We start from the raw sequence: 15123 nt of genomic DNA on the forward strand, positions 1-15123 counted from the left end.
TTGCATTCTGTCAATCACAACCTTGACTTGAGTAATTGCTGTCACGCAGGGTCCAGTGAGCACCCATTCTGTGTGAAATAGAGACCTATGGTATATGAAATGCAATTGACATTTGACCTATGACCCTTAACCTTGATTTAAAAAATAATCATATGCTTAGACCTGGAACAATAAGTTGATTAAGTCAATGGACAAACATTTGCAGCAACCTGCTGCGACCGACGGTTACGTCCCACCTCCACCTCTGATCTCGAATCCTGATGGCCTGTGCTCCCGCTCGCACATCAGTGAGGAAAAAAAAATCAACTAGCACTCGACGACGCGTCAAACAAATCGTCCACACGCGTACTCGGCATGCATCAGCCCCCGTCTGTTTGCATAGTCCTTCTCCCCTGGACGCATCCGTTATGAGCTCTGGCGGACAGGCTCTGTCTCCCATATCAATATGGTGCAGCAATCGAGAAGTACGACCGATGTTGCACTTGCTCTCACTGAAAACACCTGAATTTGCAGCAACAACGACTAAATTCGCCCCGTTGTGCCTTAGGCAAACCAGGATTCTCGTTACAAGGGCTTCTGCCCACGTTTCATCTGACCCAGCTCTCTCCCCCATCGCTTCCGCGATGTCTGTCGCCACCACCTCGCAACACGCGGGCTCTCTCCTCCATCGCTTCTGTGATATCTATCGCCACTGCCTCGGCTCAATCTGTACATACTTGCACAGTGATGATGAAGATAACGATGATGTTCATGATGATAATGTTGTTGCTTATGCTTGCGTGGTGTTGATGATAACGATTATAAGTTGTGGTGTTTTTGGCGCTGCTAATGTTGTTGCTTCTACTATTGTTTATTCAGGAAAGCCTTTAAAAACTCCAATTAATTAACATTTTGTATGTGTAACGAAACAATACAACCCTGAGATACCTCACACATACAGGGCAAAAACACTCAAAGGTCCTTGAAGAAATGTTCATGTACCCGATTGTTGTATTGGCACCTCCTCACGATTTTACAGCCGCGCATGATAGGAAGTTTCACAAATCTGTGTCATCCACTAACCTATTGCTTCCAAAGTGCGGGGGTTTTTAGACTTGAAATGCTGTGCTGTTTAATCTTGCTGAGCATTTTTATTTCCTGTTCAATGTATTTTTTATATGTTTCTGATTATAATGATTTAAATCGAAATATATCATGTTAATACATATCCAAAGGTTAATTTGGCTCCATGTAATGTCAGGTTTTTGACTGCTGGCTTTTGTACTCTCATGTTAGCGCTGTTCATTATTGCAATATGATTGCTCTCCGTTTTATTTCTGGCTCCTGAAACGTTCCTGTTTCATTGCTAACATGAATGCTGGTCACATATCCATATATTCTTGTAATATGGCTTCTGCCTCTTGTACAGAAGTGCACCTACTGTGTGAAATTATCTGATTCTCATTATATTTCTGTTCACTCTACTCACCTGCTGAGTTTTTCAATTTTCTCCTGCATTGTACGGTATGCCCTCTGGCTCTTTTAATCTCCTGACTTTTGTGTCATATCTGTGTTTAAATGGTTGGTCTAGTTGTGTATTCCCGCCTGATTTTCCCCCTTTAAGTTTATTTGGGCTTCCTAACCACGCGTGATACACGGCTGTCAAGAATAACATTCCTTGAAACGTTTCTGCAGGATGTTATTATATAATTGATGCATATTCATCCCAAAATCATAATTGTGTCTCCTTGCTCAAATGCGTATGGGGTGGTGCTCATCTCAATTCTCAGCCATGACTCAGTGGTGGGAATTCGACATTTATATGATGGCTGACAATCTTTCAACAGGGCAATCATTCCATAATTTCTGCACAGTGGTAATCATTTTATCGATCCCAGGGATACTGGGGGCCTAAATTAACCAACCACTTTGCTCTCGAACTACAGAGCCATATATTAATATGGTACCTATTCATTTTCATAACACCTGCTCGCTCTTGATAAAGAATTTCACATCAGTTCATCCATCTCTTATATTCTTACTAAGTATTGTGACATTTATGCTGGTTTTGGAATTGGGTCTCTTGCATGCGCACCACAGGATACATGATCTACTATTCAGCGGACGTGAACATGCAGCTGCATGACTGGGTGGTGGAGCCTGTGGTGGGGGACCGCCTATCACACCAGGTGCAGGAGCTTACCCTGGACACCATCTACTACTTCCGCATGCAGTCGCGGAATGCCAAAGGAATGGGGCCTGTGTCAGACCCTGTTCGCTTCCACACACCAAAAGGTGCCACCACACATCATTCTCCACACATTCAGTGACTATCTACATGAACAACAGCTGTGTTCTTAACACCATTAATGATGCTTAACCAGCAACAATGCACAAACTAAATGCATGTTTATATGTAATTTATATAAATCTGTGTGCTAAAAATCGGTGCTACTTTGGTAGGCTTGTGGACATTGCAAAATATACACACAAATATTCAGAACTTTATCAATTATTTTAACGCATTTAGAAACTGCAGAGAAAAAAACTGTTTGAAGTGCTCCATGGGGAGCCTTCTGAGCCCCGCTCTTCTCACCAGCAAGTGCCAAGAAACGGATTTGTGCAGTAACACTGGAAAGACAAAGGTGTCACCGGTTTTGTTAATTGAGGCCCGGCTGTAGTTCATATTTGACGCATACGCACTACACAAGGCAATCACAGTAGCAAGGCCCACGATGTCAGCAGATTGAGGAAAACAGTGGGCCAGTGCAATACAAATAGCAAAGTCTAAGAGTTAGCCTACAGAGGGTTTTTCAGCCAGGATTTATACTTGTGCTAGGATAAATATTTTTACAGACAGCATATTTTAACAGTTTTAGTGTTAGATGAGGACTATGTAGAGGCATCTGGCATTGAGAGATCCCAGGACGAGGAGTACGTTCAGTGGATGCTCCTCTCCAATTAATTAGGTCAGCTACCTCAGAGTGAAGTGAAAGTGCTGATTCTGCACTTGGAAGGAGCCAAGAGCAAGTGGAGTAGAGCTGAAACCTCCAAAAATGTGGATGACAACCAACCCAGTGAGGGGAAGGGCAAAGAAGCTGCAAGAATTCCTGCAGAGGCTGGAGCAGCAGAAAAAAGACAAAAACCAGAGTATCCGAGTCTTCGGATGAGTATTCTGATGTCTTGTAGATATTGTGTTGAAAAAAGAATAAAAATATAAAATTATAAATACAATGTTAAAATGTTAATTAACGTGGGATATTAATTGTACTAATTAAATATAATAAACATGTATGTGTTAATGATTATTATGGATAACATTTTACGATTAATTCGTATGCATATGATCATGAAGATAATTATGCATATGATCAGGAAGCTAATATTGAATATGATTTTATGAATCCACCTTGATAACTAATGAATTTAATGAAACAATAAATGTATAGATTATCGCATGAATCAAGTTATTATTTTCATCATTGCATTTCACATTGTCTCGGGGTATGTATTATCAATCGTGATAATATCAATGATTTTCCCTTGAACATTTACTGATTCTCGCTTTAGCATTTATGCGTAATTATGTCAGGTCTCAGAATTCAGATCTCATCACAGGATACAATTCTCGCAATTGAGAGTTAGGAAAGGAACACACAGACCCTTTTTGATTTAAGCAACTTTAATATCAACTTACATTGACATACAAACATACTGATCAGAGTAGAACTACAGTACCCATGCAAATATACGTACTCATCACTTTGGAAAACATCAATGATCAAATCTCATGATTATGTGATTTAAAGAAAACAATAGACAAACGTAACGCGGTAATACAATCATTTGTTTGTTATGATCTGTGCTATATGTTAGGTGAGATTATTCTTGGCCTGCAACGTGTACAAAGTGCAGTTACACATTCCTGCGGAGGGAGCTGGTAGGAACGTTGGGTTGCTCGGTCAATGGCCAGGGTCAACGGCGACGTGGTGTATTCCGCAAATATGGCCGACTGTGAGGGCAGGCACAAGCCGGCGTGAGTAGGTTAAACGTTGAGTTTTATAAGGGTACCACGGGGTGACCAGCCCCTCCCCACCCAGCCCCACCCCTCCCACCCCCCACCCAGCCCCATCCTCCCCACCCAGCCCCTCCCCACCCTCCCCACCCAGCCCCTCCCCACCCTCTCCACCCAGCCCACCCCTCCCATTTTTGGATGCACGACGGACGGACACAATAATCCCCTGTGGGCTGGTGTAACCAGGAGGTTCCTACTAGTAATAGTGAGTGAGTGTAAAGTTAATGTGCCATCTTCTCTTTTCCCCGAAAAGTACCTCTAGTCCCACAAGGGAGTGTTGAATGGTAGGCTTGGTCCACTGCTGGAGTGTGCTTCTAGCCACGCTGCTCACTGCACGTCCGCAGCGTTGTCGGGACATTATGCTTGATCTACTGCTGGAGTGTGCTGCTATCCTTGAATCAGCATGTTTTGCTGTTGGTCATCAGCTCTGCCACGCATTTGCAGGTTGTCTGCACACCAGGCTCGATCTAGCAACTTGAGCACACTGAGGCCATGCTCGAAGTCCTTGGCTCTGCAAGAGACTCAAAAACGTAATGAAAAATATATAAGAAAACTTTGCTACTGTCAGGGACACTTGGAGGAGTCTGACTAAGAAAGAACTCAACTCTTAGCGACTCAGAGCCTTTGCCTGTGCAAAACTCAAACTCTTCGGCAATTCATGAGGGCTATCCCTGGATGTGTCCTCTGCATAGACTGACGAATATGATTTTTGTCTATTATATAGGAATTTCTACCTTATTTCATTCATTCCCTTGGCCATGTCAGAGCCCAAAGCTCTTCCCACTCACGCCCTTCGAGCATTCATCAGGACAGCCTTAGTTCAACTTTTGTCCTGGCTCTCTAGGCCTCCTGTGGTGTGGGAATGCCTCCATTCATCTGTGAGTGTCCATGTCTTTGTTTGTCCCCTCTCCTATTGAGCCTACTTAGCTGGGTTCGATTCCCACTTCACAATCAACACAGTGGCAATTATCTGAAATGGTCCTGGTTACCCCTCTAGGTTGACTCAGCCTTAAATTTAATACCTGGTGTGGCATGTAAAGATCGACACTGGAAAGACAAAGGTGGTTGGGCGTGGCTCTGGTTATACACCCTTGAATATATCTTATTTTTGGTCATGTAGAATTGACAATTAGTATACTGTATATGTTGTCCTGAATGATCCTTAGGTTCGGTACTTTAACACCGAACTTCCATAATTCCATAGTTTTCAGGCTTCAAATGCTTAACCCAGACCTTATGCTAATAATTTAGGGATAACAGTGATTGTAAATTAGAATTTACAAAATAGTCGTATTTAAAACATTTGGACCTTGAGCTGCATCGTCATATAACAGTACATACTATCATCAAAGTTAACGTTTAATACCGTAATGTTTAAGAATATTCATATGTGGTGGTTATCATTCTGAACATAAATAAAAAACGGCTGCATGTGGCTTTCCTGCCATGGGCACAGTTAAAAGCTAGTCATCTGGTCCAACCCATATGAGACTAGGCTCTAAGGAAAGCTGTCTCGGGTGTGGACCAATCAACTTCAAGGACAGTGCACATTATCAGAGTTATGTTCTTTTGTTTGTATTATGACTGCAGGTATTGCGGTCTATGCAAACATGACTCCTTGTAAAAAGGTGTCAGTTTTGTTACCAGATAGAAGGGTAAAGAACCAATTATCATATTTTTACTGGCAAATGAGGTTCCCATAGAGTAGCAAATGCTTTTGACAAGTCGAGGAAAAGTGTACAGCAGTCATCGTGGCCTTTATCCAGTTTACTGAAGAGAAAATATAATACATCCATCATTGCTTTGCTGGTGCAGTAAGACTCTTGAAAACCAAACCGTTTACTGTCAAAGAGATTGTGACTTTTTAGGTAGCAGTTTATTCGTGATTTAAGTACTTTTTCGAACATTTTATTAATTGGTGCAAGAATGTAGATTATTCATTAATTATTACGGTCTTATTTGGAGCCATTTTTATATTCTGAACTAATAAGATTGGATTTCCACTCTAGCGGAAATGTCCCTTCAGTGAGCGAAAGATACTCATACTCTTTGGTTCTTTCGGTAAAGTCACGTAGATGAAAAATAATAATAATTTAATCACGACGTTTCGGAGGCAACACCAGCTTCCGTCATCAGGTGGAACAGCCACAGCAAAATTACTGTAGTGAGTAGAGAGAGCTATTTGTGACAAGCGATTATATAGGGTAAGAGGGGGGGAGGAGCCAGGTAGGAGGGATGCAGGGGGGGGTTAAGCTGAGATAAGCTGATTAATAACGTTCTTGTAAGAAGCAGGGGGGCCGGTGTGTGGACTTGGGGGCGGGAGTTATTTATTATATTGATCCTTGCAGTCATGAAAACTTCAAATCTAGAATGAGTGAAAGATTTCAAATGTGTGTGAGGAGTTTCGAGATAAGATCTGCCACAGCCACAAGTGGAAACGCAGGTAACTCGTCTTATCCCATGGATGACGATGTCTTAATTGATGCTAGCTTATGCAGTCCAGCAGGATGACGATGGCTTAATTGATCTTAATTGATGCTAGCTTATGCAGTCCAGCCAGTTAAGATACGGGACTAAACGAGAAGTAGCGCCAAAGACTTTCAATAACATTTTTAGGGGTGGTGCACGAGGAGGAAGAAGTGAGTGATGTGAACGGTGGTGTGGTATATTTGGAGAGATTTGACTGGTGTGTTTTCTCAAAGCTATGTCCTGCTGATCGAAAATGATAATTAAATACATTGACAATGGCTTCTTTTGTGAACAGTTCTTTTCCATAAAATCAGAGTTGGAAGAATATTTATCTTTCCTTGGTTTTCAACTGAGTTGAGAACGTTTGCCAGAAAAGTCTTAGGGGTTTTTTTTGTGAATTTATAATGATTTCATGGTATTAAGAACATTTTGCATTTCTTACTTGGCAAGTACATCTATTTCTTATTCTTCTATAGTTAGTACAATCGGGGAGCTTATTTGATGTTTTTGCATTATTCCAGGCTAAAGCTTTAGTTTTCATTAATTCAGAAATTTTCGGATCAAACCAAGATGGACGATCACCCTTTATTCTGACATTTTTGAAGAGGTCATGTTTTTCAATTATATTTAGGAACTGGTTCTTAAAATATGTCCAAGAACTTTCAAAATCTGGTATTTTGTTCACCATATCCTAGTCAGAATGCAGAGAGTCGTGTATAAATGGTTGAAGAGAAAAGTGTACAAGACGGTGGTGAGGCTGGTGTTGTTGTATGGGGCCGAGTGCTGGGGCACAAGATGAATGGGGAGGATCAAGGTATGGCAGTCACAGAGATGAGGATGTTGCGGTGGGTGTTGGGTTTAACAAGAAAGGGCAGGGTGAAAATTCAGAAGTGAAAGGAGGACTCAAGGTGGTAGCAATCACAGAGAAGACGAGAGCGAAAAGGCTGGTGTGGTTCGACCATGTGGAGAGACAACAGGAAAATTATGTGGGTCAGAAGGTGCAAGTGATGCAAGTGAAAGGAAAGAGATCAAGAGTTAGGCAGAAGAAGAGGTGGGGCAATGTGGTGCGATCGGACATGGTGGCCCGGGGAGCGGAAATAGGGATGGCGCAGAACAGGGCAGCATGGAAAAGGTTCATCTTCTTGGTTCTTTCGGTAAAGTCACGTAGAATGGAAATAATAAAATAATAAAAATAAAACAATACAATAATTCTCACGACGTTTCGGCCACAACGCAAGCAGCCGTCCTCAGGTGGAGAACAGGTCTGTCTCAGGCGCCACGTGTCGTCTCAGGCGCCACGTGTCGTCTCAGGCGCGCCTGCTCCGTGTCAACGAGTTACGAGCACCCCCACTCCACACAAACAAAAGTTGTACATAGAAGATTAATTTATAAAGTAAACTATTAATTAAAGTAAGCGTTGATGTGGGAACAGGCACAGCATAATTGACGTACTTCTCGACCGTGAGTTAAACGAAGTTGTTAATAAAACTGTTGTTTTTAAAACACTTTTATTGTCATGGTCCACACATGGGTTCTCATTGTTTAAAGTGTCCATAACTTCTGATAACTGTGTGATCACACAACAATCACCCAATCATACCCTTGTTTCTCAATGCCATTTAATCTGTGTATTAGCTTTAACTTTAGATCAGTTAACTGGGATATATTTTATGGTTTATTTGTAAATACTTGCATGCCTCCTCGTGATACGATGCATCTAGTCATCTTTACAGCCATTATTATTGGTATACATTTACACTATGAGATCTCTTTTACCAGTGGCAAAATATAAAGGTGTCAGTTTTGTACCAGTTAAAAGGGTAAAAACCTACCATTATTATTGGTATGTTAGCATTTATACAATCTTTCAGGAATTTAGTGCTATCTAATATTCATTGGATAATCTTCAGGGGGAAATGGCTCTTCTGGCCACGAGTAGTATTCCCTGCAAAACAACTGCTGTGTATCTATGTATTTACATGTTTCTTCATGTCTCTGTGTCTCCCTGTCTGTGTCTTCATATATTTGTATGTTTATCGGTATATCTGTGGGAGAAACGGTAGTGTAGCGGTTAGCGCGCTGCGCTATGAATCCGGTGACCCGAGTTCGATTCCCGCTTACGGCCAACAACAGTAACGAATATTTGATCCGGTCCTTGGCCTCCCTTAGGTCAACTCGGCCTCAAACGAGTACCTGGTGTTGTGTGTAAACATCGCCAGTGAGGATACAGACGGTCGGGCGTGGTGCTGGCCGCCCACCCCCTCGTGTGCCGTGGCGGCCTTCATAGGTGCTCGCTAACAGCAGCACTTGCCCCTACAGTCTGTTAAGGCTATGCAGGGGATGTTTGTATTTGTATATCTGTGTGTGTCTCAATATGTGCATCTTCGTGGTTCTTTCGGTAAAGTCACGTAGAAGGGAGGTAATCAAATAATAAAAATAAAACATATTATTATTATTTTATTACATCCCTTCTACGTGACTTTATTACTTCCCTTCTACGTGACTTTACCGAAAGAACCAAGAAGATGAATCCCTGCAGTCACGAAAGCTTTAAATCGAAATGTGTGTGTGCCTTTCTCTGTTTCCTTGTTTCTCTCTGTGTGTCTCTATCTGAGGGTATTCATGTCTGTGTTGTAAGTGTGATCAAGAAAGTGCTGTCCATGCACTTTTATAACAACGCGTTTTTTAAATAAAAAGATTTGTGGATAACCTGCAGATAATCGGATGTATTTGCCATGCATCTCCTTATCCATGGATTTTTTTTTGTGGATAACAGGATAACATTCCGCATAGACTTATGGAAATTGTCGCAGATAATAGGAAGAATAGAGCCATGAACAATCGGAGTTTTCATTGACCCCACAGAGATTTGGATAAGAAGAGTTATCATTTAGTTAAGACTAAGGTTTGAAAACTACATTTACCCCAAATCTTAAATGTTAACATACAAGTTTCATAACATGCAGAAAAAGTATAATTGTATTGCTATGTCATGCACAAGAAAAGTGTAATTTATCATATATTTGAAAGTTTATTTAATTCAATGAAGATTCCATTTAATATACTCAAAATTTATTGGAACTTGACCTCCAGAATTGTTCAAATATTCATATTAGCAATTATCCATCGAAAACAAAGTAATCACTTATAGCACCAAAATATATGATGTCCAATAGCCACTGAAACAAAATAATTGTTTATAAAGAGCCCTCTGTTATATTTAGTCAGGGATGATGCTGTGGTGTAATGGTTAGAATTCAGAGGTTGGCAGTTCGATCTCCATGGGATGTAGTTGAAACAATGAACGAGTCTCTTCAATCTCCCTGCCTCTTGTCAACCCAGAAGTGTCAATGAATGCACCACAGTTATTCAGCTCGCATGTAGTAGGATGAAGCTAGGTGCTTTCGCCTAATCCAACACATCTGGGCAGCGTAGGCCAAAATACCGTTTAGAGGGGATCTCTAGAGCTTCCTCTTGTGCTGGCTCTTTTTCTAGTGGTGGCGTACACAAGAAATTGCAAAGAATACTAGTGGCACAACCACCATACATGTTGTCTAGCCGATGCAATCTAGGTTACGGTTTGGACTCAAATTTGTCAGCATAACTGTGCAGTAGTATATACTAGCGGGAGTACCCAGCATTGCCTGGGTCTTAAACATATTTCAAAACTATTCTTAAAAATCTAACAGCAGTGTGTACTGACTGTGGTGGTACCTGCTATGATTACAGCAGTACATACAGTGGTGGTACCTGCAATGATAACAGCAGTGCATACCGACTGTGGTGGTACCTGCAATGATAACAGCAGTGCATACCGACTGTGGTGGTACCTGCTATGATTACAGCAGTGCATACTGACTGGTACCTGCTATCACTACAGTAGTAATATATGCTGACTCTATAGCAGTATTTATCGACTATAGCACAAAATACTCACCTGACAGAGTGGCGTGTTGAGGCCTAGTCCCATGCGGTGGTACCTGCTATGATTACAGCAGTGCATACTGATTGCGGTGGTACCTGCTATCACGACAGTAGTACATGCTGACTCTATATCAGTATTTATCAACTGTATAGCACAAAGTATTCACCTGACAGAGTGGCGTGGTGAGGCGTCGTCCCATGCAGAGCCTCAGGCCTCGCCTAGATTGTCCAGCCAGCCGAGGTGGCGGCACCTTGGCAGGCTGGGACTGGGCTGCTACACCTGACCCCCACCCCCAGCCACGATGTCCACGGCCACTCTGCAGTAATATCCACAGCCTATAGTGGTAGCATCTAGCGACTGTATATATTAGTACACTGCACGCATCGGGGTGGGGTGGACATCACACAGTGAAGAATTTAAGTCGGCGTTTAGTGTATTTTTATTGCATTTATAACGCAAAATAAAATGTCCCCCTCACTCCCACCGGAGGCGTGCGACTTGCCATGGGCCGTTCCCCCCACCAAAGCCGCGTGAGTTGGTATGTTCGTGCACGCGTCATAAATAAATAAAATGGAAGCGCTCAAAAAATCGCACTAAATCGCTAATTAAACTAATTTAAAGTTGAAGGATGTGAAAAAGGAATCGCGCTTGCTGGCCGCGGGGCTTACGGCGTGGTATCTGGCTATTTTTTTTTTACGTAAACCGCACCGTTGGAGAGCCAAGCGCGTGACCACACACAAACCCACACGCAATTTTTCACTTTTATATAGAGATAGATAGATTTTAGCTGCCTCCGATTTGGATATTTCGGTTGTCAATCTCACAATAACCATTTAATATGTTTCACAATTTTGATTTCAAACGAAAAATGTTTGGTTGACTTATCCATTCAACCCTCTGGAGTGAATAATATGAGCATCACTTTGTGGGTCATCAGAAAGTGAGTGTTCTGCGGATCGACCTATTCCTATTGTAGAAATGTGGCTCTTCAACCACTAACACGGGACCACCAAAGGAGACATTCATCACCCAGCACCACTTTGAATATGGAGATAGACAATTACTTTGTGAGCATGCAGTATTTTTTTTCATGTACAAATAACAGCAAATCCAATCATAGCTTAATGTTAAACTATCATATTGAAAAAATCTTACATTCATATTTTTTTGTAAAATGTTTTTTTTTGTAAAATTGAAGTTGTGCATTTTTGTTCTGTACGTTATTTACTTTGCTGGACCTTGATTTAACATGTGATTGGCATGTCTTCCATTTTAAATCCATTGAACTTTTGACCACATTATATACAGAAAACCACTTCAAGCAAAACTTATGGGGATGAGAGTATTTTCAGTTACGGGGATGTCTCGCATACTGAAAGTAATGCATAATTACCGACGTTTAACTACATTTACATGTAATAATAGCATGTTAGCCAATACTTAAAAACAAATAATGAATTATTTGCAATGTAATGTTTACAAATTAATAACACTTAAATATTACAAGCACTATATAGGGTGTAATCCGAGTCACTTGCAGAGGAAGATGGTTTATTTTTAAACCCAAGGTAAAGGTTTTCACTTGTTTGAAGGGTCCTGTTTTACGTGTAAATAAATTTCAAAGAACAATTCTGAAAAGAGCACGTGGATGAGCGTGGCATTCAAGTGCATGGGTTCAAATTCCCTACAACAGTGAAACACATGCTTTAGAATTGTTAATACACACACACACACACCGTCCTACTGCATGCAGCATATATAGTGTTTGAACAGTGTTCTGGTCAATTTTATTGTTAATTTATAAATGTGACTTTATTAATTAGTTAATTATTTGGGTAGTCCGTGCGGCTGACCTCAAATACCAGCTTACAAGATCCTGGCATTGAAAAATTGTTCTATAATTGCACATGTATTCCCATCAGCAGTGTAGCAATGAATATGAGAATATTATAGTGATGCAGCAATAGGCATGTCCTGCTATTTTTTTTATGAAATGCCTCCTGCATTACACTCCGTTGTGATGATGTGCCTAATAGTCATGTATGTCTCTTTCTTTCTCTTCCTTTGTAATCCATAAGCTGAATCACCTGACAAAATGGCAAATGATCAAGGTAAAACATCTATGGCTGTCTTGCCTTGAAACCTGTTTCATCTATGTTTCTGTATAATGTTGTATTTATTTTATGTGATATCATTTTGTAAAATCACTGGATCTATTATGGTATTGGGTACTACAGCTGTAAATATTATTTGTCCAAACCCTTTGAAGGTGTCATCACAAGAGTGCACACGCAGTGCTTGCTGTAATTACTCCGACTGTGAGAAAGTGTCATCATTAAGGCAGCTTACAGTGTTGATGGATGAACTTCTACAGCTCCCCAGTATATATTTAATCTGGAATTACTGAAATGTAATTTTTCTAAAATATACATGAATTCAAACTACCAAACATGCACATATTTCCATAATTATAATTACAATATCCATTTAATGTGGTCAATTAAGTACATTTTACTTCCAAAGAAAATGTACATTTTACGTCTAAATACCAGTTTCTGGCTTGACAAAATAACAGTTGTCAATTATTTAGGACAACATATAATCCTTTAAGCAATACTATAATACTCTTTGGTTCTTTCAGTAAAGTCACGTAGGTATACATTTATTTTATTTTATATATGATTATATTTTTATTTTATATATAAAAATGTTTTACTTTATACCTACGTGACTTTACCAAAAGAACCAAAGAGTATGGATTCCTGCAGTCACGAAAGCTTCAAAGCAATACTATAATGTGCTATGACTTATTATCAATGCAGTGAAACATAACATTTCCTTTATTTTTGTTGGCATTCTGACCACAAGTATTGTGGTTAATGCAAACATGATTAGCCGAGGTATGCTTAGCTCTGCGATCTTACATTTACTTGCAAATTCCATCTCTAGTCCCGCCCACTTACCCTTGGGTTGTACCCATTTCAAACCTATCTAACCTTTGGTTGCAGTAGCTCTCTCGCTACATTTCTTCCTGCCTCAGCAGTCCGCCTGCTGTATTTTTTCACCTGAAGACGATTGCTTGTGTTGCGATCGAAACGTCGTGATTTTTTAATTTAATTTTACTATCTACGTGACTTTACCGAAAGACCCAAAGAGTACTTATTTTTAACTTGCATAGTAAAGTAATTGTATTTTTCATTTGCTATACAGCCAGATAATATGACAAATCGCTAACCTTAAACACCCAGTCGTTCATAAAAGTTGAAGGCAGTATAGTCACTGGCGGAGCCAGTGGGGGGGGGGGGGGGGGGGTGGCACGTGCCCCCCCAATGATCCGATCGAAATCCCTAATTTCGATCGGGTCATTGGGGTTTATTAGTAATAAATCAGCATTTTGCGACTCCCACTGCCACTGTGTAGCATATTATTATGTGCCAGGGATTCTATGAGATGATTGGGCAATAGTCTGAGTCCATAATTGTCAATAAGTAACGGCAAAGCAGTTATAAGTGACTCACAGAATTGTGCGCAGTTGCGTATACAGTACACGACTTCCCTGAAGGCATTATTCACCTTCAGCGAGCACGATGCCGATCACACGACGCGGTTCGAATTCGACCCTCGATCAATGGCTGTGCCATCGCTGCACACGCGTCGAATAAAAAGCAAGTGACAAGTCCTTACTCACTTAGAACTCCTATCATTTTTCATTGCTGGAGGGGTTGCCCCCCCTACCTGAAAATCCTGGCTCCGCCATTGAGTATAGTACTATAGTAATAGAGCAAGTGCAGAAACACTGAACCGGAGTTGATCGCTTGAAAGTATTTAGCGCGGGGCCCATAGCATATGCTACTTTTGCTACTAGGATAATCCGGCACTGCCTAGAGGATGCCCACTATGGAGATGGAGCAATGAAATCAGGCTCATGGCAGGTGTTATTACACGTCCTATAATTACTTAGCAGGATTGTAAGAGATGTAGATGTTGTAGCTTGGGAAAACCTTCATCCAGCAGTGGTTGATAATGGCAGATAATGACAATGGTCAAAATGTCGTTCAATACTATAATTAAATGCGCAGTCCTGTATGTGTGTTTGTATGTGTCTGTCAGAACATACAGTCCAGTAACTAAATGAACGCTTTGTGGTTTAAACGAGCATGCCAGGGATGTAATGACTAAAATTGCACTGCATTCGATTATCTATTCTATGACAGTCGAGTCCAATTATTGGTTTATGATAACTGTTCAGCAACCCAAGTATATGTATGTACCGACAAAGTGCGATATTATATTCTTTGGGTCTTTCGGTAAAGCCACGTAGATAGAAAAATAATGAAAAATAATCATACAAATTTTTTTTCTCGTTTCTCTATTTACGTGGCTTTACCGAAAGACCCAAAGAATATGAATTCCTGCAGCCACGAAAGCTTTAAGTTGCGATATTATAGTTTACAAGCTCTTAAATGGTGCTTGATTTATTGTGCAGGCGTCTGTATACAGGCAGACCTCTCTTCACGCTCAAAATGCATTGCTGGAGAAGTGAGCACTAATCGAATTGATGCTAAAAGGAGTCATTCTACCTTGATTTGAAGCTTTCCTGACTGCAGGAATTACTCTGGTTCTTTCGGTAAAGTCACGTAGAAATAAAATCAAATAAATAATAGAGTACGACGTT

The 15123-nt window shown here is 40.7% G+C and overlaps 1 protein-coding gene across 4 annotated transcripts in view; it reads left to right on the forward strand.

Annotated features, from left to right (window-relative positions):
- LOC144736356 (neogenin-like) overlaps positions 1-15123 on the forward strand; it is a 224647-nt gene that overhangs the window by 159160 nt on the left and 50364 nt on the right. For 3 of the 4 annotated variants that reach the window (XM_078619017.1, XM_078619020.1, XM_078619019.1), the window contains exons 20-21: positions 2080-2274; positions 12527-12559. In XM_078619017.1, the coding sequence (XP_078475143.1) occupies positions 2080-2274; positions 12527-12559 (228 nt within the window). The remainder of the gene's footprint in view (positions 1-2079; positions 2275-12526; positions 12560-15123) is intronic. The other variant, XM_078619018.1, reaches the window with a different exon arrangement.

Source organism: Lampetra planeri, chromosome 3 (genome assembly GCF_965212315.1).
Source record: "Lampetra planeri chromosome 3, kcLamPlan1.2.h2, whole genome shotgun sequence".
Lineage (NCBI taxonomy): Eukaryota > Metazoa > Chordata > Hyperoartia > Petromyzontiformes > Petromyzontidae > Lampetra > Lampetra planeri.